This window comes from Zootoca vivipara, chromosome 1 (genome assembly GCF_963506605.1).
Source record: "Zootoca vivipara chromosome 1, rZooViv1.1, whole genome shotgun sequence".
Classification (NCBI taxonomy): domain Eukaryota; kingdom Metazoa; phylum Chordata; class Lepidosauria; order Squamata; family Lacertidae; genus Zootoca; species Zootoca vivipara.
In genome coordinates, this window is record NC_083276.1 from 49,667,216 (window position 1) to 49,689,228 (window position 22,013).

The 22,013-nt window shown below is 41.2% G+C and overlaps 1 protein-coding gene across 6 annotated transcripts in view; it reads left to right on the forward strand.

Annotated features, from left to right (window-relative positions):
• Positions 1-969: 969 nt before the first annotated feature.
• The window catches only part of AMBRA1 (autophagy and beclin 1 regulator 1), a 148,257-nt gene continuing 127,213 nt past the window's right edge, over positions 970-22,013 (forward strand). The window contains exons 1-8 of one of the 6 annotated variants that reach the window (XM_035115335.2): positions 970-1,241; positions 5,377-5,451; positions 13,270-13,516; positions 13,991-14,049; positions 15,343-15,526; positions 16,189-16,361; positions 19,046-19,112; positions 20,490-21,973. In XM_035115335.2, coding sequence (XP_034971226.1) covers positions 13,382-13,516; positions 13,991-14,049; positions 15,343-15,526; positions 16,189-16,361; positions 19,046-19,112; positions 20,490-21,973 — 2,102 coding nt within the window. In that variant the 5' untranslated portion in view covers positions 970-1,241; positions 5,377-5,451; positions 13,270-13,381. The other 5 variants (XM_035115345.2, XM_035115359.2, XM_035115325.2 and 2 more) reach the window with 5 other exon arrangements.

Sequence of the window (22,013 nt, forward strand, 5' to 3'; positions counted from 1 at the left end):
TTGTGCCTTTTCTTAGTTTATTAGCAGAACTCATACTATCCTCAGACATTTATAGAAAGTAATGCAGCACAACCTTATGTAGGCTTACTCAGAAGTAAATCAGAATGTGGTAGCAGAAGGAGGCTCTTAAGTCTCTGTTTCAGTGTGGATCTACACACAGGTAGATCATGTGTAAGTAAGTCACAAATTAAATTGTTACAACAAAAGAAAAAAACACTATGTAAAATCTCATAGAAAAAGTTTGTTCTTACAGTATCATCTGGCGCTGCATGTTTATAACACATTCAAAACACTGTTTTTTGACTAATGTAGATGAGTCCTCAGTGCCACCAGTTTTAACAGCAAGCCTGTGCATATTTACTTAATAACGAGTCCTGCTAAGTTCAGCAGGATAAGTGGGGCTTATCCGACCAAAGCCAATGGCCATACATATAAAGTGCATGGTTTCCCCCAAATCCTAGCACAAACTACGTGGAAAGCTTTCAATGTACAGTATGGTGTGGAATGGATGTGATCCTTTTTTCTGCAGGAAAGTGTGTTCATTATAGGAAGTGGAATGGACAGTGTGTGGGAAATTTTGGGAAATGTGCACAGTCATCGTTTGCCAGATAAAGTTATATTGATTTTTTTTTAAAAAAAGTCTTACAATAAAAATGTATTGGAGGCAGTAGTGGTTATTTATGGCTTTGATTTTGCGCGGGGGGTGCTATTTTTAAAGAACATGTGTTCTACTTTATGGAGGTCCCAGCCAGATGATTACCAAGGGGACGAGGCGATGTGAAGGTGAGCATCTCCTCTCCACGTATCCCTCGGCTAAGGGCTCGTTTCCCAGCAGGCGATCCCAGACCCCCGGAAGGAGGCGCCTCCTGACGCTAGGGCTCCCCGTGGGCCCCGCCCCCTGCCTTCTTTCCCCGCCCTCTCGGTCGCGAGGACAGCGCCGATCCCGCTCTCTGCGTTCTATTCGTCAGCTCTGCTCTGCTTTTTGCGCCTGCCGTTCGATTGGCTCGGCACTCGGCATCTCGGTACTCGGCTGCTTAGGTGCTCGGCTAGGCGCCCTGGCCTTGGTAGTAACTCGGAGCAGCGGCAGCGGCGGCAGAAACTGCAGGGGGAGAGGCTGCCATCGGATTTGGGTTGTCCCTCCCTGGACCAGGCCCCGACCAGCCCGGAGCGTGCCTCACGCCGCCGCTCCGGTCCTCTCCGGGATTCGAGGGCGCCAGGCCTTGGCCACCCCCCCCCCCCAGGTAGGCTCTGGGCCTAGAGGCTCCGGGCCTGGTTCCTCTCTAGGGGGTTGCCGGCCTCCCTCAAGCTGGCGGGGAGCGAAACACGGCGGGTGGGGGCGGCCGGGGAGTTGGGGAGCCTGAGGCGAAGGGCGGGACGCGTTTAAGGAAGGGTCGCCTGGCGTCGAGTTCCTCCGCTCCACCCCGCCCACCGCGGAGTCTCCCGGTGCCGCGGTTTCTCGCGAGGAGGCTGCTTGGCTGTGGCCCCCGCGTCCTCCCCGCTCGGAGAAGTGGCTAGCCAGACTCCTGGCGGCCTTGGCCTTCCTTCCCGGGACCCGCAGAGCGAGGCTCTGAAGGCCCGCCCTGTGTTGTTTCCGGAGCCGTCGGTCTGAATATGGGGAGGCAGCGCTTCCTTAATTTAAAATACATTCGGTTCCCCTCCGCCCACGTAAACACACTGCCGCACGGTTTTTTTTCCCCTTTTCAGGGATGCGAGGAAGCAGGCCCGGAATTTTCGCAGCGGGAGGTCTGTTTTCGTGTGCGAATGTGGCTCCGAGCCTGCCCGCGCTTCCTTGAGAGTAAGGCCTGGTGGGCACGGGGACGACGACGGCTTGACTCTGTGCAAACGTGCACGAGATTGCAGGGAGAGTTGGCTGTTAGCTCGCAGGGGGTCTCTCTGTACACGGGTCTTTATTATTATTAATTAAGAATAATTAAATGTGAAGAGGGTTGTGAGGCTTTGCATGTGGAAGAAGGTATTTCTTCCCTCGTTGCGAGACGCCAAGTTGCAGGGAACCAGGCAGAGGGCCTTCTCGGTGGTGGCGCCTGCCCTGTGGAACGCCCTTCCATCAGATGTCAAAGAGAAAAACAGCTACCAGATTTTTAGAAGACATCTGAAGGCAGCCCTGTTTAGGGAGGCTTTTAATGTTTAATAGATTATTTTATTTCATTTTTCTGTTGGAAGTCGCCCAGAGTGGCTGGGGAAACCCAGACAGATGGGCGGGGTATAAATAATAAATTATTATTATTATTATTAGGTTTGGAGAACTCAAGCCTGTTTTCCCCAATGTTTTTATAACTCCAGCCATATATTTAACACCATAATTGGGATACAATTCTTTTTCCTGTCATTATCAGGATTTTACAGAATTGTGGACTGGTATATGTTGGTGGGTGTGTGGGTGTGGGTGTGTTCTGTACCATGAAATTGCTTGTTGGTTTTCTAAGCTGCGTTGTTTGGTATGGTTTAAGGATATGGACTTCAGTGTGTATTGCGAGGAGAGAGTATGGCAACTAAGAATAAATGGGCTATTCATACAGAAGACAGGTAGCTCGGAGAAGAGAGAGTGCTAAATAAAACACTCAAGCCCTACTTTGCTCCCCCCACCCCCCAATTCCAAGTTTTATTCCAAAATGGTTACTTTGCCCTCCCCGCAACAAAACACATTGCAAGTTTGCAGTGAAGTACACTTACTTCACTTAGATAAGTTAGATAAGTTAGTTTGATGCTTTCTGTCTGAAACATAGCTAAAATTAAAATGCCACTTTGGTTATACTGTGCAAAACTGGATGTTGCAACTTCTATAAGCCATGAGGTGATGCGAAATTTGTTTTTACAAATTTAAAGAAACATATTTTTGAGGAAAGTGACAATAGAGCATACGTTTTCATAAATTTCATTGATTTTGCCTGTCTGCATAAACCTGTAGTATTTGAAATCTCAGTAGTTCATGCTCACCTGTCCTCTTGAGTTTTTCTGTAAATCTCAAAGTAAATTCCACAAGTGCCTTTCATATTTGATTCAGATTTTTAAACACTTAAACAAATTTCCTAACATGTCACCTAAATATGTTTTCTTGCATATTAACTGCTTCTTAGATCGAGAAAATACTTTTCCACTTTCTGTTTTCTGGAAGCTTGTTAATATTTGAATGCTGTCAGCATGTTATTGCTGTCTCAGTGCTTAAAAGGCAGATCCCTTTAGTTTGTCTTAATATGACTTGCTTTCTAGACTTTTTATCACTTTTGTAGTTTTTCTCTGAATCCTCTTCTGCTTACCATCATCCTTTAACTCAGGTATATGGGTAAACACAACACACTGAATGAAACTTCTCTGCTCAGCATTGGGAAGTACTGTACAGAAACAACTATTTGATACAAATCTCATGCAGATACAGATCTTGGGATGGCATTGCACTTTGGAGCTGCATCATTGCCTTCATTGCTCATTTCATTTGTTTACATTTTTCTCATAAGTTTTATTGAGTATTTACACACCTGCTTTTATAATTGTGTATTGGATGGGTCTTGTATATACATTATACATTTGACCTTGTTGAATTTTACTTCATTGTTAACTCCTCAGTTCTTCATTTTGAGACTATCTGGAGTTGTTTTGCTTTTGATCCAACATGTTTACTGTTACTCCCATTTGTGTTGTACTTGCAGATCTGAATGGATAACTACTTCATCCAAGTATTTTTAAATAAATAAACTCACTATTGTCACCACTAAAATTATTTGGTGATATACCCAAAAACGCATAAATGGTTCTTTATGATAAAACCAAGCAACAGGCACAGGAAGAACCAGCAGAGCAAATATTTTACGTCTAAAACTGATAAAGTAATTTATTATTATTATTATTATTATTATTATTATTATTATTATTAGATTTAATATCTACCTTTTCATCAGATGCTCCCAAGGTGGCATACTGCATTAGAAATAGATTAAAACAGATTGATGAATAGTGAAAGCTACTGGTGTTGCTAGTCCCCTTATAAAGCAAATGAAACTGAACTATAATTGCATTTTAATACAGTTTTAAGAATGTTTATCTGTATATGCACAGTTGTAAAAGCTAGAGGATTGAAATTTTTGAAGGGTGGCTATATAGCTGGCCTTCTAAGGGAATTTGGGTGGGAAAACTTATGTTGAACTTCCTTTAAGGCTGAAGGAAGTGCCACTAAATTCAGTAGGATTTACTTGTGAGTAACCTTACATAGGATTGGACTGTTGCTTGGTGAAGCTCCAGTAAGACTGAATGGCTAAAAAGCCTGGGTTCTTAAAAAAAGAAATTAAACAAAGACATATCTACAGTATTATAACCTTAACTTTGAAACATAAGCAGGTGTACAGATAGATTCAAAAGGATGAGCAAAAAATCATTACAAAAAAGGACATGGAAAGTTTTATTTAATGTGAAATTGTCAAATAGCACTATAGTGCTCTTGACTTAGTACTTATGAGAGGCCCCTTTTGCAGAGGTGACAATATTTTGGAGGGCCTTGTTTAGGGTTTCCTACTGCTACAGTCCTTTAGATTGGGGTGCCCAAACTTTTTTCAAAGAGGGCCGGATTTGATGAAGTGAACATGTGTGAGGGCCAACCAAAGTTGTTGAGCTTTTTTTAGGATTGAAGTTGCTGAAGTTGACTGCAATAAATAAACTGCCACACTTGTGCAGTTTGAGTGTCATTAAACCATATTTTAAAACAAACAATGGCTGCATGTGCTGGATTGTGCTGCACAAAAAATCCTACAGTGCTCTTTTCCCATTTCTGTCATGTTGCAGATGAAATCAGCAGGAGTCTATTTTGTCATACAGTATTTGAACCTGAGCTTATGGTTATTTCTCTTCAAACAAATAAATACAGCCAAGAACAACTTTGGTTACCACTTTGGTTTGGAGAGAAGCAAACTGTGAGCCTGGGTTTGGACAACACAACAAGCTAAGCTCTGTCTTGTTTCATTTTCAATGCAACAGGAGTGGGGATGGATGCTGTGGACACTTCTGAACAGTGTGCACCAGCACATTACTCATTCACATTACATTACAACATTGTTAGTTTAAAATATGGTTTTAGGGTGATGGGTGAACTGGGCCATTGTGTAGTATTACTGCAGTCTAACAATGTAATGTGTATACAGTCTTACGTTTTATAATATATAGTTTTCACAAGACCTTGTCTCAGAATATTCTTTCTGAGTTGACAAGTTCCAGTCTGTGTTCTGTTGCCTTAACCCAACTCAGCAAAATGCTATTAAAAGTGTGCTTACTAGAATGATCTTTTTATTACCTCTTTTTCATTTTGCCTTCATCATTTTTGCCACTGAAGTATAACCCAAACTTACTTACCCCCCTTCATGTCTTCTTCAGATTGTCATTCAGGAATGCACTAGTTCCAAACCTGCCAAGTTCTATCATCTGTGGATCTACTTTTCCTTTGTTTTGGTAAGAAAAATCTTAGAACTGTTCTTTGATCTTTTATGTATTGAGTTGCATTGTAAACAACTGGACAGTCTGATCAATTGACATTCAGTTAACAGAAATTTTAGGCTTGAGAAACTTCATGGTAAGTATCCCCTTTGAGTATAGGAGCTGGCTTTTTCTGCATTCATTCTTTGTAGATTAAAAAAAAGATTCTCCTTTTTTAACCATGTGAGCATCAGCGTTCAGACTTAAAAAGAAATGCATTGTTTCTTGATTTTCGAGTTTTCTCTATTGGCTTGAGCCTGACTTTAAGCACTTTCCTCCCCTTTAAAAAAAGTACTATATATAACTCATTCAACTTGTGTAGTCCCTATTAAAAATAAATAAAGCAAAATCAGTTTTTCAAATGTTGAAAAACTTATTTGGGGAGTAGGGGAGAAAATTATTTGGCAAGTGTGTGTGTGTGTGTATGGGGGGGGGAGTTTAGTAACATTACCAAATCCTAGTGATTCAGCAAACATCTATAGCAAATGGTAAGACCAAGTTTCCCCTGAGTTTTGTCTCTGAAGAGAAGATGGTATTTCAGACTATAATGATGTGAATGTGCATCCAAACGTGCATCCACAGCAGGAACATCGGGGCACATTTTAAAACTAGCTTTCGCTATTGCAACATTGATTTTCTCTCAGAATACTCAAAATTGACCAGGCCTAGACTTAGCTGATAAGAGAAGACTTATTGTACTTCACAGTTTGGTAGGAAATTGTTTCTCAAAATGAGAGTGCCAAACAGCAGCAGAGACGTTGCATGTGGTTCCACAGAAATAAAACTTGTCTATTATGACATGGTATTTATTACATGGAAACAGATGCATGGATTGTATGAACTGAAATGGGACAATTAGTTGCAGCCCTCCAGCTTTTTAATACAAAGGCCTTTTGAAAACATTCTCATATGTGGGAATATGACTCCTCCCTTTTTCTCTAGAGTTGAGACACTTGCAAGAAGTGGTACTGGAACTAACCTAACTCCCACCCTGCCAGAGGCTTTGATTGTTTCATTGTTCACTCATCTCCAGCATCTGCTTCAACTGCAGTAGCGTCCACAATTCAGAAACTATAATAAAACATTGGTTAAAACCAACCAATGTAACAAGATATTAAAGACATGTAAAGCAGCTGCTGAAAGTAAATTAGCTCAAGAACTGATCTACAGCTGCTGCTATTTTAGCCCATCAAAAGCACCTTCTTAAATAATCACTGCCTGTGAACAGTCATCAAAGTAGGGGCCATAGAGACTATTGTTAGACGGGTATTTCATAGACTGAATGGTACAGTGGAGAAGACCTGGATCCATGCCTTTCTATTTCACACGTGTGCAAGAAAAAAAAGGGACATGGAACAGAGTCTCCCCAGCAGGTTGGGCAGGTTGGGAAAGTAGAGATGGGGAGGTTTATATGGAGGAAGGAACTTTCACTGGTATGTAGGATCCAAGCTGTTAACTGCTTTAAAAATGAGAACCAGCACTTTAAATTGGGCCTGGAAGCAAATAGGCAGATAGTGCAGCTGATAAAACAGGCATAATATGTTCTTTATAAGGTGAACGGTTGGCTCTTACACCATCTGCATCTTTCAAACAGGAGGCAGTCCTGTGTAGAGTTCCTGGCAGCAATCCAAATAGGTTACAAAAACATGGATGACAGAGGCTAGGTGCCTGTTTGAGAGGAGCCGCCAAAATTTCCTCAGATGTTACTAATAAAGTATATTAGGGAATTTGAACACTTGTGTGCACATACATACAGAAATCTGCCATTTTGCTGCCTATTCTCAGTGCTGTGAACAGTTTATTAAAAAATAGTTTTTATTCCACGTTTCGATCTAGAAGGATTTTCAAGGTGGCTTATATAAAATAATGGAGTATAATTGCATTAGGGCTGCTTCTTCGAAACACTTCATTCTTTCCTTTCATCCTGCAGAATGCAGCTCCCATGTTTCTATTTAGGGCAGCAAGATTGAATCATGTATAACCAATCCTAAAAACTGCACTGGTGGTTTGTGTGCCACTGGGCCTAATTCAAGTTATTAGTAATGGTTTGCAAAGTCTTAAACAGCTTAGGACCCAAACCTCCCTTTCCTGCCAACTTGATCCTTAAGATTAGCAATGGGAGGCTATTGCAGTCCCCCATCAGGATTTGGGGAGCAAGGATCTGTAGAAGGGCCTTCTCCATAGTGGGATCTGAATTACCCCCCATAGGTATGCCTATCACTCCCACTTTGGTTTTCAGACGTCATTTAAAGACATTTTTATTCATCTAGGCTTTTGTAGTTTAAATGTTTAACCTTTGGCAACAGTACTGGAACCAGTGTTTTAATGAGTTAATAATTGTTTTAGTGGTACGTTTTTACTGTTTGTGTTATGATGGATATATGTTTGTACATCACCCTGAGCTCCTTTGGAGGAATCATGACAAACAAATAAACAAACAAATAATAGAATGGCATCTTACTCTCATGGTTGGCAAGTGATTGGTCCTCTGTCTGGTTTCATGCTTATTATTCTCTTTCCCAGGACTCTAGGACTTGTTGCTGAGCAGGGGCAGAGGGAGGATCCAAGTGCAGCAGCTGTACCTTGGGTCATCCATTAAGCAATAGTAGTTGGTCCTGGAACTTTTCTCAGTACAGAGAAAAGTTTGTAACCTTGGGTTACAAACACTTCGGGTTACACACTAACCCGGAAGTAGTACCTTGGGTTAAGAACTTTACCTCAGGATGAGAATAGAAATCGTGCGGCGGTGGCAGCAGGAGGCCTCATTAGTTAAAGTGGTACCTCAGGTTAAGAATGGTTTCAAGTTAAGAACGGACCTCCAGAACGAATTAAGTTCATAACCAGAGGTACCACTGTATACTTCTAGACTTGCATTTCTTTGAAACTCTGCTAATTATTTTCATACAAAATGCCATTAATGCACAATTTTACTGTTCAGATGCTTTTGCAGGTTACGATTCATTCATTCACTCATTCATTCATTTGGAGTATTTACACCCCACCTACTAACCAAAGTAAGCAACTTACAACATATTTAAAATGTAGCAAAATAGGCAAGAGTTACCAGAGAGGCAAAAGTGTTACCATACACCCCCAACCCCCCCTCAAAATGACCCTACTACTACAGTCATACCTCAGGATACGTCAGCTTCATGTTGTGTCTTTTCAGGTTATGGACGCACCGAACCCGGAAGTCCCAGAACGAGTTACTTCCAGGTTTGGTGCGTCTGTGACCTGTGCGCATGCGCAGAAGTGCTAAATTGAGCTTTGCGCATGCGCAGAAGCGCTGCATTGCGGCACGCGCATCCAGATTCGGCGCTTCATGTTGCAGCCTTTTCATGTTGTGAACGGGCTGCTGGAATGGATCCTGTTCGCAACATGAGGTACCACTGTACTTTGTTTTTGGAAATTTGGGTTAGAGCAGATCTAATGTTGGTTAATAAGAAAAAGGTCTGGTTCAGAGTTTTAAGGTGCACACCTCTGTTCATCACTGTAAATTAATGGTTACCTTCTGCTTAATATCTCTAGAGCCATTTACAATTCATGTTCTTATTCTCGTACTTTTATTACTGAAGGGCTATAGGACTCTAAATGTGATATGCTTTCATTAGCTAATCCAGTTGCTCACAGAATGTTGTAAGAAGTCTTTGAGGAAAACAAGAAAGCAGATGCTGTTGCAATCTGTGTGAAACTACTGGGACGTGTTTTGGCTATTGGTAGTTTATCCTAATACTGGCCTGCTGCTTTGGATGTTAAAACAGTAAGTTATAGCTTCAAAATAAGAAATGAACTTCATTGCATTATAGAGTTATGGCAACAAGCCTGTTCTGATAAAAGAATTGTGTTATGCATGGCAGGACAATGAAATGTTGCTGGAATTTTATTGTTTAAAATTTGCAGTTTCTTCCATTTGGTTGAGTGAAATTGAGGTGCTCAGCCCCTTATTTAACTTTAGAGGACCTTTGAGGACACAATTGCCTTGGAAGTACCAACTGCTAGCAGGGGACAACTGGCCTTCATCATGGGGCTGAGTGAGTTCCAGCTGCTCACCTCTACTACTTTGCCTCAAAGGACCTGCTGCCTGGCAACTGGTAGCAAGAAAATACTGCTTCCATCATGGAATGAGCAAGAGCCAGCTGCTTGGCCATGCTCCTTTGCCTCAAGATTTTAGTGAGGGCTGTTCCTGGTATGACATCATGAAAGAGCAAGGATGCAAGCAGAAAATGTTGCCTAAATAATTCTGGTTCCATGCAGATACTGTGTAGTTTTTATTTCTGTAAGCCACTTTGAGAGCATCTCAGGGAGCATCTTGGGAATATAGAATGGGGATTGAAGTATTCTAAATACCGGTAATAGTAAATTTGGATAGGGATCTTCACTCTCTCTTGTAATTTGATGGTTTATTTTCTGTTATTAGGGGACATTTGGTGTGTTTCATAGGTTGCTTCTCCCTGTGTTCTAAAAGTGGCTATAAGAATAAAAGGACAACTTTCCAGTAGGAATTTGGCACCTTGTGGGGCAGCTTTTGATTTTTATGGCAAGGATTTATTGGGTACAGTAAATGCTGTCAGGGTGTGTGGAGGTTAGCAATTTCTCAGTGCAATACTGCCTTGCCAAGTCATCCTTGTTCTGCCCCCCCCCCCTTATAGCCGTTTATATAGCTGATGAATGCTGTATTGTGACCAGTGTCTTGGATTTAACCTTGTGTAAACTGCCACTTTTGACCTGATACTAATATAGATACTACAATGTGCTCTGAGATATGGATGTATGAGACATGTGCAACACAATTCTAAACACATTTACTGAGAGGTAAGCCTCATTACCCTCAATGACTCATACTTCCTATTAAATGTGGTTAGAAGTGCAGCCATGCAACCCATGCCAGTGTTTTTGGTTGACTGTTCAGATTTCATGTTGGCCTTGCTCTTTCTTTGTTGAACAAGTTCATGGATTACATGAAACAAATGAAGTAGAAAGACATAGGATTTAAGTTTTGAAATAGGGATAGCCAATGTGGTGCTCTCCAGGTGTTCTGGGCTCCAGTTCCCATTGGCCTCAGCCAGCATGGCTAATGGTCAAGGTTGATGAAAGTATAGTTCAAAAACAAATGGAGGGCATCACATTGACTACTCCTGTCTATTAGTGAAAGAGGCTTGGATTAGAGTCAGACACGACTAAACGACTAAACAACAACAAACACGACTAAATGACTAAACAACAACAAACACGACTAAACGACTAAACAACAACAAACAAACAGCAAAAGATATTAAGATTACTGCTTGCTGAATGTTTCCTGCAGAGCAGGGGTAGCCAACATGGTGCTCTCCAGATGTTGTGAACTGCAACTCCCATTGTTTCCCACCTTTGGGCATGCTAGCTGGGACTAATGGCAGTTGTAGTCCACAACATATGGAGGGCACCATCTTGGTTACCACAGCTATAGATGATACTTTGTGTGTTTGGTGGCTCCCTAAACCTTTTTTTTTTGCTATAGTTCTGATTCATTGTATGCTTTGTGATTCAGTTTACAGCAACATTGATTTCCCCTTTCCTACCTTTGTTCACTAAATAAATGTGGGCTAATTGGGTAAGTTGCACATGAAGAGCATTGGAAACATGCATGATATGAATTGGAGTCTTATGCTCTCAAGTGAGCCAAGGCTCTTCCATGTGCTTCTGTTAACCTATCCTTAATTTGTATTTCCCAGGTGTGTGGGAGCCTTGATTTGCACCATCAAAAGCCTGGTGGAAAAGGAAAGTGTTTACTTGGTACCAAAAGTATGTCAATAAAGGCATAAAATGGACCTAACTTAGAGATCAAGGCAGGGCTCATTATGTGGTTGGGTGGATTATTTTGGGTTCCAGGCAAGATATTCATGAGCTGAGGCACTTTGGATTTTTTTTCAAGTTCTCCCAAGTATTAAATATTAAGTACTGGGTTGTTCCATGACATCCCATGCTTCCTCCTCAGAGGAGGTCTCTGGTGTTTTGGTTGGCAACTGGCATCTGCATTCATTTATTATGTATTGATTAAACAGGCTTTCACACGATTGCTAGAATTATTCTGTATGTACTTGGAGTTGAAAGCAGTAGAAACACTTTTCCAAAATCTGATAAACATCACCTGGTAGATATCTAGCATTCTTTCAGAATATTGATGAGTGAAACCAATGTATAATAGTGATGGGATATCCCTTGGAATGTCCAGGGCACACTCTCATGCCAGATCAGATTCCCAAAGAGGTTGATGTGGAAAGATAAAGTGTGAGCGACTCCAAGTGTGAAGGGGGAGTTTTCTCTGTTCCCAGTTTGCACAAGGAATGGAAACAGGACATGAGGAAGTGCAGTTGTAAATGGTTGAGGGTAGAACAAACACATAAGTCTTCTGCATAATGGTATTCGTATTTTCTTTGTAAAAGGTTTAGTTAGATTAAATCTTAAAGATGATTGGCTTTACCCATGTGATCATACAGTTGTGTAATTGTTTTAAAAATTAAAAACATCAGTGTTTGAAACAAATTAAGCCTAGGTGTTCCACCCATTCAGAGCACCATCACCCCTGGTGCCAGTCATACAGAAAGAAAGAAAAACCACATCACTCTCAGATTGCACTCAGAATGGATTATGAAAGTTAATCAAATGTATGCACATTAACTTTATGTAAACTTGATTTATTACACTGGTGAGCAAAGCAATTCCTCAAGAAAATTCCCCTGAGAACTCTCTCTGTTAACTTTCCTTAGTAAGGAAAGTTTCTTTCCTTGCGATTGATTAAAAATATCTGTCTTGGTAAGCAGCTGTTGTCTTGGGTCAGCAGTCTGGAAGTTGTTCTCAATAAAGTAAAATTTGTAATGAGAACTCCCTAGTTTCATATTATGCCTTGTTAGTTTGTAGTATTTGATGAGACCAGCTTTCATAAATCCAGTTGATAGTGTGCTTGACCTGAAAATATATTCAGATCCAACCTCGGTGGTGTATTTGCTATGTGATTTGGGTTAGGTAACTTACCGTGTTTCTCCAAAAATAAGACACCACCTTATATTTATTTTTCCTCAAAAAAACACACGGTGGCTTATTTTCAGGGGATGTCTTTTTTTTTTTTAAATTAAGTACCGGTATGGTACAGTTAACCTACAAGGTTAAACTGCCTATCACTATGGCTTATTTTTGGGGTATGGCTTATTTTCGGAGAAACACGGTAATTCTGCCTATGACATAATTCATATGGTGAGTTCTATGATGACAGGAAGTGATTTAGCAGCAGTAAACGTTTGTGCTCTATCTTGCTCAAAGATTTTTTTTAAAAAAGCTGAAACTGTCTTGACTGGAAAATACTTTTATTCTAAATACTACAAAATACATTTGAAAATGAAATTGCCACAAATCAATTCTTACGAAGAGTTATTTAAAAATGCTTGACAAGAGTATCCATGTAGTGAAATGAACATGAATCAGGTGTTCAGTGAACCATAGCTAATAAGAGAGTGACTTGCTGTTTGTTAAATCTCCAACCACGCAAAGTTTTTCTTGTAAGACTTCACAGGCCATCTACTATGTGTTAGATTTGGCATGAAAATGCTGGACCTGAGCCCATCATTCTGCAACCTGAGGAAGATCTGTCTTGAATGTGCTGCAATTACAGTGGTCTCTCTGGAGAATCTGATGATGATAATAGTAATGCTATTTTGGTGGGGATGGAATGTTAACAATTACAGAGAGAGATACCAATTTGTATTGACCTCTTGGAAACTTCTGACGGGTTCCTTGAAATATATATTCACTATCTAGATTTCCATGAGGACAGCCTTGCAAGGAGTGGATGGCACTTGTGTAGATTTTTGGCACTTGTGATCTGGTGTCTCTCGGTGACTCATTCCCCTGCACTGAGACAGTAAAAGCCATGAAGGTTGTACCAGAGAAGAATGCTGTTCGAATCCTTTGGGGCCGAGAACGGGGCACACAAGCTTTGGGAGCACAGCGTCTTCTGCAGGAGTTGGTAGAAGACAAAACCCGTTGGATGAAATGGGAGGGCAAGGTAAAGCTCTTTATGATGCACTCACAAGTCAATTGAACTTAGGAAGCTGCCTCGCACAAAATTAGAACATTGGTTCATCTAGCTCAGCATTGTCTACACTGAGAATACTTAAGGGTTCCCTATGTGGATCTTACTCAGTCCTACCTGGACATGCAGTGATCTGGGATAGTTAGGCATACCAAGCAAGTTCTTAACCATGGAGCTTCAGGCTGTGTATGACACTTCTGCCTGTGGGTAATTTGAGTTATATACACTTCTTAGGTTTCTGAATTTGAATTAAATATTTTTATCTGGTATGTGCCAGATTCTGAATAAATGGATAGAACCTTTTAAATTTTTTATAACTCTTCAATGCTCTTGGAACATTTGTACAGAAGTATCATTTCTTCTGCCAGATTTCAATAGAGGGAGGGGTACTGGTATACTTCACTGATACTTTGAGCTCAGAAAATGTTTTGTGCTCTTGACTTTCAGAAGGTTGAGCTGCCAGACAGTCCACGCTCCACCTTTCTGCTGGCATTCAGTCCAGACAGGTACACATCTATGTATATATTTTCTGTTCTCTTTTTATTTATTTTCTGTTCCCTTTTAATTATTCTATCTGTTAGGAAGATATGTGAAGAGAAATGTTCCTCAGCATACCAGTGAGAGCTTCCAAAGAGTCTTCCAGCTTCACTATACCAAGTGCTGCTCACTCTTTTGATTATTTGAAACTACTTGTGTACATGGAATACTCTTTTTGAACTGTGATAATGACAGAATGTAGACTTGCAAAGAACTTGGTAGCAGGAGATGTTCATATAAACTGGTTAAATGCTTGTTGTGTTGGTTGGTTCAGGGACCCTACAGGGAAGATGCTAAGACCTTGAGAGCCCTGTGCAGGTTTTTTCTCCTACTGTGGTAGTATCAATTTTCCTTTAGTGAATACAGCTTTTGCTCCTCCACCCTCTCAAATGTCATTGTAGGCTTTTTGCTTTTTGTTTCATAGAACAGTATGCAAGGCAGAGCCAAAGAAAACTTATTCCATCCCTGTTTGCATAATTGGTCACACCAGAGCAGGGGTAATCACCATGGTGTCCTTGAGGTTGTTCCTAATATCCCTGACTATCAGCTATGCTGGTTGAGACTAATGGTAGTTTGGAGTCCAGGAACATTTGGAGAGCATTACATTGATTACCCTTTTTCTAGAGTGTGACAGACGAGAACCAGGAATTGGCTTTCATATACAAGAGAGCTTAGGGCCTGGCCACTGTCCAAATGTACCACAAGCAAGATTGTTGCAGTGTATGTCAGAAAGAAGTGATGTTTGAAATTTTTGAGTGACTCACCCTATAGGAATGGTATGGTATAGATATTAAGGTAGAAAGCACAATTTGGAGAACCTATCATTTTATGAGCATTTGAACAGTTAAAAAATAAAGCTAAGTTTACCACTCTGCTATTCTTGAATAATGTTTAAGTCTTTTTGGAGTATTTACTATATTAGAATGACAAAAATGTACTTTAATTAATAACTGGTAACTATTCTCTTACCTGTTAATCTTGGAAATATAATTATTAACTTTTATCTTACGTAAGCTTTCTAAAACTCAAGGATGTGTGCTGTGAGGCTGGTTAGATTGAAGTACCATTGACTTATTTTTAGAAAGTTGGTCTTGGAGCTGTGATGTCTTAGTGGTTTGGGTGTTGGGCTTGACAGCCAATGAGGCATATCTGTACAGGTTCATATTTTTCTCTTCTGTTTCTGCATCCAAAAATACTTGCTAAACAACCTTCTCTTCCCACCCTCCCTCCCCTTCTTTTATGTTGCTTTTTAATTTCCCCAGGACCCTTATGGCTTCTACTCATGTGAATCACAATATTTACATCACTGAGGTGAAAACGGGCAAATGTGTTCACTCTCTAGTTGGGCATCGTCGCACACCATGGTGTGTAACCTTTCATCCTACCATTCCAGGGCTTATTGCTTCAGGGTGCCTTGATGGAGAGGTTAGAATCTGGGATTTGCACGTAAGTTCCTTTTAATGCTCTTTACCTCATTCTATGCCAGGCTAATCCATGCATTGCCACACTGGTGTGGGACCTTCTTCACTGTAGCATTTTCTCATACTACTCTGGTAATAGGGATAAACCCAAATATATGGTCCCATCCCTTCAAATATCACCTGTTTACCTTACTGTTACGGATTTGTTTTATTTTCTGATCATGAAATGCCAACTCTGCCAGTTGAGAGCCTTATTGGCAAGCTGTAGCAGATATCTTTGCTAGTTAATGATAAAGCCTTTGGATGACCTATGACATTTCAGTGAAAGATTACTGTAGGTTTCGAGAATTTAAAAATGCTTTCTCTATGTAGTACTGTAATGTGTCATGACCTTTATCCATACTAATGTTGAAGGGCTGAAATGTTTCTACATAATCAAATTCTTTTAATTACTCTGGAATATTCAGTGAGTCTCAGACAGCCTATACAAACAGTATATAATGATTTTCCTATAATTAGTGAGGCAAAGGTCTTTAAAATTTGGCTATGCAGTTGGGGGTGATATAAAATGGAAGCACATGCGATGATGCTTGTGATATAAATCTAGGTCACCATATAGTCTATATGGGATCCTATTTCGAATTACTGTGTTTCAATACCATTGACCATAGATTGGTTTGCTCCCAGGGTGGAAGTGAGAGCTGGTTTACAGATAGCAACAATGCCATAGCATCTTTGGCTTTCCATCCAACGGCCCAGCTCCTGCTAATTGCAACAGCCAATGAGATCCACTTCTGGGACTGGAGTCGCCGAGAGCCTTTTGCAGTTGTGAAAACAGCCAGTGAAATGGAGAGAGTCCGGTGAGTAATCCTTCTGCATGAGAGGAAGATAAGAGGGAACAATCTTTAGGAGAAATCCTCAAGGTAATTGCTTGGGGCATAGTTTTAGCCAGAAATGGGAAAAAAAACCAAAACCCTATGACACAGGAGACAGCTTGGAAAACTCTTAATTGCACTCCAGGGTTCACTAGTAAACCAGAAGATGAAAGTATGGTCTTGAAGGCACACAGTGTGGTTTAACTGCTCAAGTCAAGTAGGCCTGGCCCTATAGACTCCTGAGATCATATTTATTTATCTGTTTACTATGTTTCTAATTCTAAGAAGTAGCATTAAAATAATAAGCTCAAAACAGATAATTGGAACTGGAATTGGACTAGGAGTCAGTGAAGATGATGAAGTCCTTGTGTAATATAATCCTAGTTAGTACTCTTTCAGCCATACAATCATACCTCGGGTTGAGTACGCTGCGGGTTGCGTGCTTTCGAGTTAAGAACCATGTGGCCCCGGAAGTGTTTACTTCCGGGTTCCACCGCGCGCGCATGTGCAGAAGCGTTCTGCACGCTTCGTGCATGCACAGAAGTGTTCTGCGCGCTTTGCACGTGCTTGGAATCACTGTTCAGGCTGCATACTTTTCGGGGTGCGAACGGCACCCCGAAACGGATTGAGCCCGCAACCCGAGGTACCACTGTATTCTGTACCAATGGCAGTTTCCAGCAAGCCTTCAAAGGCAGCACCACATATAATGTATTACAATAATCTATAAGGAAAATTATACAGTATAAGCTAACTCTGATGTTACAGGACAAGTATTAGAGTATTCTGCTGCTGTGATTTGATATGGTTTTAATTGATAGTTTTATTCTGTTAATGTATTCTAAACGTATTTTGTGTTTTTAGCTGCCATGTGCTCTTGTTATAGGAAGGCTTGGGGTATACACATGATGGACAAAAGCAAATATTTTTCCAGACAAATAGTGGGACAAACTTGTGGGGTTAATTACACCCAATTTGGCGTATTTATAAAACCTGCCATAGAATATCCCTGGTAGTTGCTGTTACCAATGCATTTATTATGGAGCAGCAAGAGACTAGTTATCCAGAGTTTTACTTGAGCAGAGAAATCTGTCATTTTTTACAGTCTCACCTGTTACAGTTTTTCATTGTGTAGGTACATTTTTCATACAACTACAGTATAGCATTTCATTTGTTACCAGACAATTCGGCAGTAATATGGGATTCATTGAACGTTTTACTTAGAATCATGTAGGACAGAGATTGTGGTACTTATTGTTAGAATGTATACCAGAGCATGAATAATCTGTTTAAAATCCAGACATAGGAAGACATTTTCCAGTTGTTACTACTATTTCAGGATCTCTTGGTAGTCAGAGCTAGCTTAGCCCAACTTTTATATCTCAGGCAGACAGTGTCAGATTGCATTGTGTGACTTGGTCATGCAGCCTATAAAGTTAACAGAAAATAACTGTAGATGACTAGAAGCAGCTCTGTACTGTTAGAGAGTGGGGGGTTATGAGGGAGTGCAAAATGATGCAGACAGGTAGACATGTGGTTGCTCTTTTGGAGGCTGCTACTATGGGTTGTCTTAACAAAGGACAAGTTCTAGGCAATCTAAGTAAGGTTAATGCTAGATTTCCCCACTGTAGTTTCTTGTTAACTATAAAGCATAGTGGTGCTTGGCCTTTGTTGAGCAGGAAGAAAAAATAGATTAATGACTCATTAGAGGAAGAGAAGCTAATTGTCATATCTGTTTTGAAGTTTTGGTAGTGAGAAATTGCAGTTAGGAGTAAAAGGTAGCCATGAAGTAAGTAAGTAAGTAAGTAAGTAAGTAAGTAAGTAAGTAAGTAATTTGTTTATTTATTTATTTATTTACTTAAATGTGTATACCTATCCATAGACCTTAGAATGGTCCTGGAAAGCGAATGGAAGGTTAATTCTTTGCTAATATACTCAACACTATTTACAGGAAACATGAGCTTATAATGACAATATATTGGGCTAAAGTGCTGTATCTACCATGCGTAAGACTTAAATAATTAAGCTAAAGCACCATAAAGCAAGTTTATATCTTGGGAAGTAAAATTTTCTTTTCTTGAAATTTTGTAGTATGTATAACACTTCATTCTGGAGGTACTTCTTTTTTGGACTTGGAAGAGTTTACTCTTAAATTGGAATTCATGAACAAGAATTTAACAAAGCAATGTGCAGAGATCTTGCTGTTTGGGCCTTGGGATACGGTGCTCAGATTCCTGTTTTCTTAGCCTTCTCTTCAGATTTCTTGCTCAGATATGGAGATATAAAACCAGTCAGTTGTTTTCTTTTCTTTCTAAAAACAATATACCGTGAAGTCTGAAACATGGCAAGCTCACATGCTTCTGTGGCCATTCAGCTTCCTCAATCTACCATGCAGTCTTCTTCCTTAGCAGTTCCTGTTATTTGAATGTTCATTTTACTAAATTGTGTACAGTGCTTTCTCATTCACATGCATGGCAGTGTTTAGCCATTGTGGGATTTGGGTACACTTCAGGGATGGATGGACATCTCCCACTCCCTGTTATTTGTGAATCTGAAACTTGGTGTTTCTTTACATTGTGGCACGCTACAGAAATGCAAGAAGTCCTTCTCGATAGAACTATTTGATGGAACAGCTTGTTCTGTTAAAATTAAACCTTTCTTCTTTGTTTCAGACTAGTTCGGTTCGATCCTCTTGGGCATTATTTACTCACAGCAATTGTTAACCCTTCCAATCAACAGGTAACTGTTTTATTCAGTTATTACGCATATAACTGGTGTTTCCTGGGTTAGAGTTCTGTGTCTTATTAAATAGACAGTGGGTATTTGCTGTTTTTAAACTGACTGAATATGAATGGTCTAGGTGTATTCGATGTAGAAGGTTAATTTGAAATATGTATGTATCTGGTGACAACTGAATAGAAAACCATGTGGTAATTTGGTCTCAGCTTCCTAAGGAAAGAAAAAAGGCTGGGATATAGTACAACAGAATAAATGCTTATTCATACCCAAAGTTCAGAAAGTTTCAAGAATACTTGGCCTTGCTGTGCTGCTGATTGCTTTGCTGTTGTAGCTATCCATACTGGTCAGCCCAAAGCCTCCTTGTCTGTGATGAAGTTTATGAGCTGCATTAGCGCTTCACTCCTGTGAACTGTGTAAGACTAATATGGTGCCCTCTCCCTTGACAATCTTCTGCTTTCTCTCTCAGGTCTTAAAATAGTACCTATTGCTTGTTCAGAGAGAATCTGGAAGGGGGTACCTTATGGTACTGATGTCTGACTAGGTCATATTGCCCAAGGTCATGTCCTATACATATAACTTGTGACATCATATTCCTTGAGGCGATCAATTTAACTCTTTCAACTACTTCCCCCTTCAGGCAGATCTCAAGCAGCTTCTTGGCTTCTGTTTGGTTCAGTTTGCAATAAAAGCAGGGTTGTGTGTGTTTTTTTTTTTTAAAAATCATATAGACTGTATTGGAGTGTGGTGTCTCCCAGGCTCATGAGCTGATAACCTGGCTCTTGTAGCTGCCAACAGCACCCCCACCAATTTTGGTGGCAGCTTTTTTTTTAAAAAAGAAAAAAATAGGCGTAGCTCTGAGGTGGGCAGATCCAGTCCCTGAATGGGGATATAAATCATTTTTTCCCTGATCATCAACTTGATCATTGGAGCAGAGACAGGATATCCTCAGCTGATCTGCACAGAGCAATTGAGGAAGGAGAGATCTCTCTCTCTCTCTCTGTGTGTGTATGTATGTATGTATGTATGTATGTATGTACACACATGTGCATATACACTACAGGTATATGGTTTCAGGAGGGTTGACTGAGGGTGAATGTGACCCTCAGGCCAAAAAAGGCTAGCTTCTCTTTGTATAAAATGAAGTTGTGGTCCACCTTTGGCAGAATTGCCATTGTTGGAGTTAACTGTAACAACATGAGTTACTTTTGTGTTTCTTTCCTGGACCTGAATAGTTAAAAATAATAGTAATAGTGTCCCTCAGTAACTTTGTCCTGCCCAAGGGCAGAGTCTCTGCTTTGCTTGTGGCAAAGTGCATCCTGTTTTCGCATCATCTTATTTTGATACAGGGTAATTGATCACTTGCACTTTCTTCTGCAGAATGACGAAGAGGTGGAAATACCTGTGGATAGTACTGAAATGCCACACTATCGTCAGCGTTCCATCCTCCAATCTCAGCCTGTGAGACGCACACCACTCCTTCATAACTTCCTGCATATGCTGTCCTCACGTTCTTCTGGTATCCAGGTGGGAGAGCAAAACGCCATGCAAGACTCGGCTACTCCCTCCCCTCCTCCTCCTCTCCCTCCTCCTCCACCACCACCACCTCCACCTCCACCACCACCACCTCCAGCTAGTGAAGCCTCTAGAGCATCTGCCTATAATGGCCTCAGTGAGCCTGTCAATTTCCCCTCAGTAAAATGTTGCCAACATCTGGGGGTGCTGTGCCTTTGCAGGCGATGTTCTAGTGCAAGACTTCCTTCTCTTTTTCCGTCCCAGGACAACACCCCTTCCACATCCTCTGGGTCCACTGGCACTTCCTTTTCTTCTGTGCAAATGGAGCCTTACCAGCCCCAGGAGCAGGCAACTACAGCACAGCAGGAGCAGGGACTCCTTAACCGACCATCTGCTTTCAGCACTGTACAAAGCAGTACTGCGGGCAACACCCTGCGCAACCTTAGCCTCGGCCCCACTCGTAGATCCCTTAGTGGGCCTTTGTCTGGCCACTCGTCCAGATTTCACCAGTCTACAAGAGAGATGGCCTCTGGGTTGGAGGGTTCTGAGTGGACTCGAACAGTGTTGAATATGGGCCCTCGCTCTGAGTTGGAAGGTATGCCTCCTCCTAGAACCAGTGCCTCTTCAGTGAGCTTGTTGTCGGTACTGAGACAGCAGGAAGGAAGCTCCCAGTCCTCTGTATATACTTCAGCTACAGAAGGGAGGGGTTTTCCAGCTCCTAGTGCTGAAGCTGAAAGCACTAGCAATGCTGGTCCAAGCAATCCAACCAGCATTCGCAATGAGTTTCAGTGTGACTTGAGGCGGTTCTTCTTGGAATATGATAGGCTTCAGGAGCTAGATCAGGGGATAGGTGGTGAACCCAGTCAGTCACATCAAGCCCAGGAGATGCTTAATAACAACATCGAGCCTGATAGACCTGGTCCTTCTCATCAACAGACCCCACATAGCAGTGAAAACAATTCCAATTTGTCACGGGGGCACCTGAACCGCTGTCGAGCCTGTCACAACCTGCTGACTTTTAACAATGACACACTTCGCTGGGAAAGAAGTACACCTAGATATGCACCAGGGCAGGTCCAAAGCACATTTGAAGGTGTGCCATCCAGCAGTAGCCAGCTACCACCTTCCGAGAGAATGGAAAGTAGAACTTCTCCCTCTAGCAGACTACCACCGGGAAGATCTTCAAATCCGCCAGAGGAAAGGACCGTGGGAGTGGTCTTTAACCAGGAGACGGGGCACTGGGAAAGAGTTTACAGCCAATCTGCTTCAAATAGACCTGGGAATGTATCACAGGACGCCTTAAACCAGGAAATGCCTGAGGAAAGTTCAGAGGAGGATTCACTTAGGAGGTAAGATTGCTAGACCGTTCTAATTCCTCCTCAGTCTTTC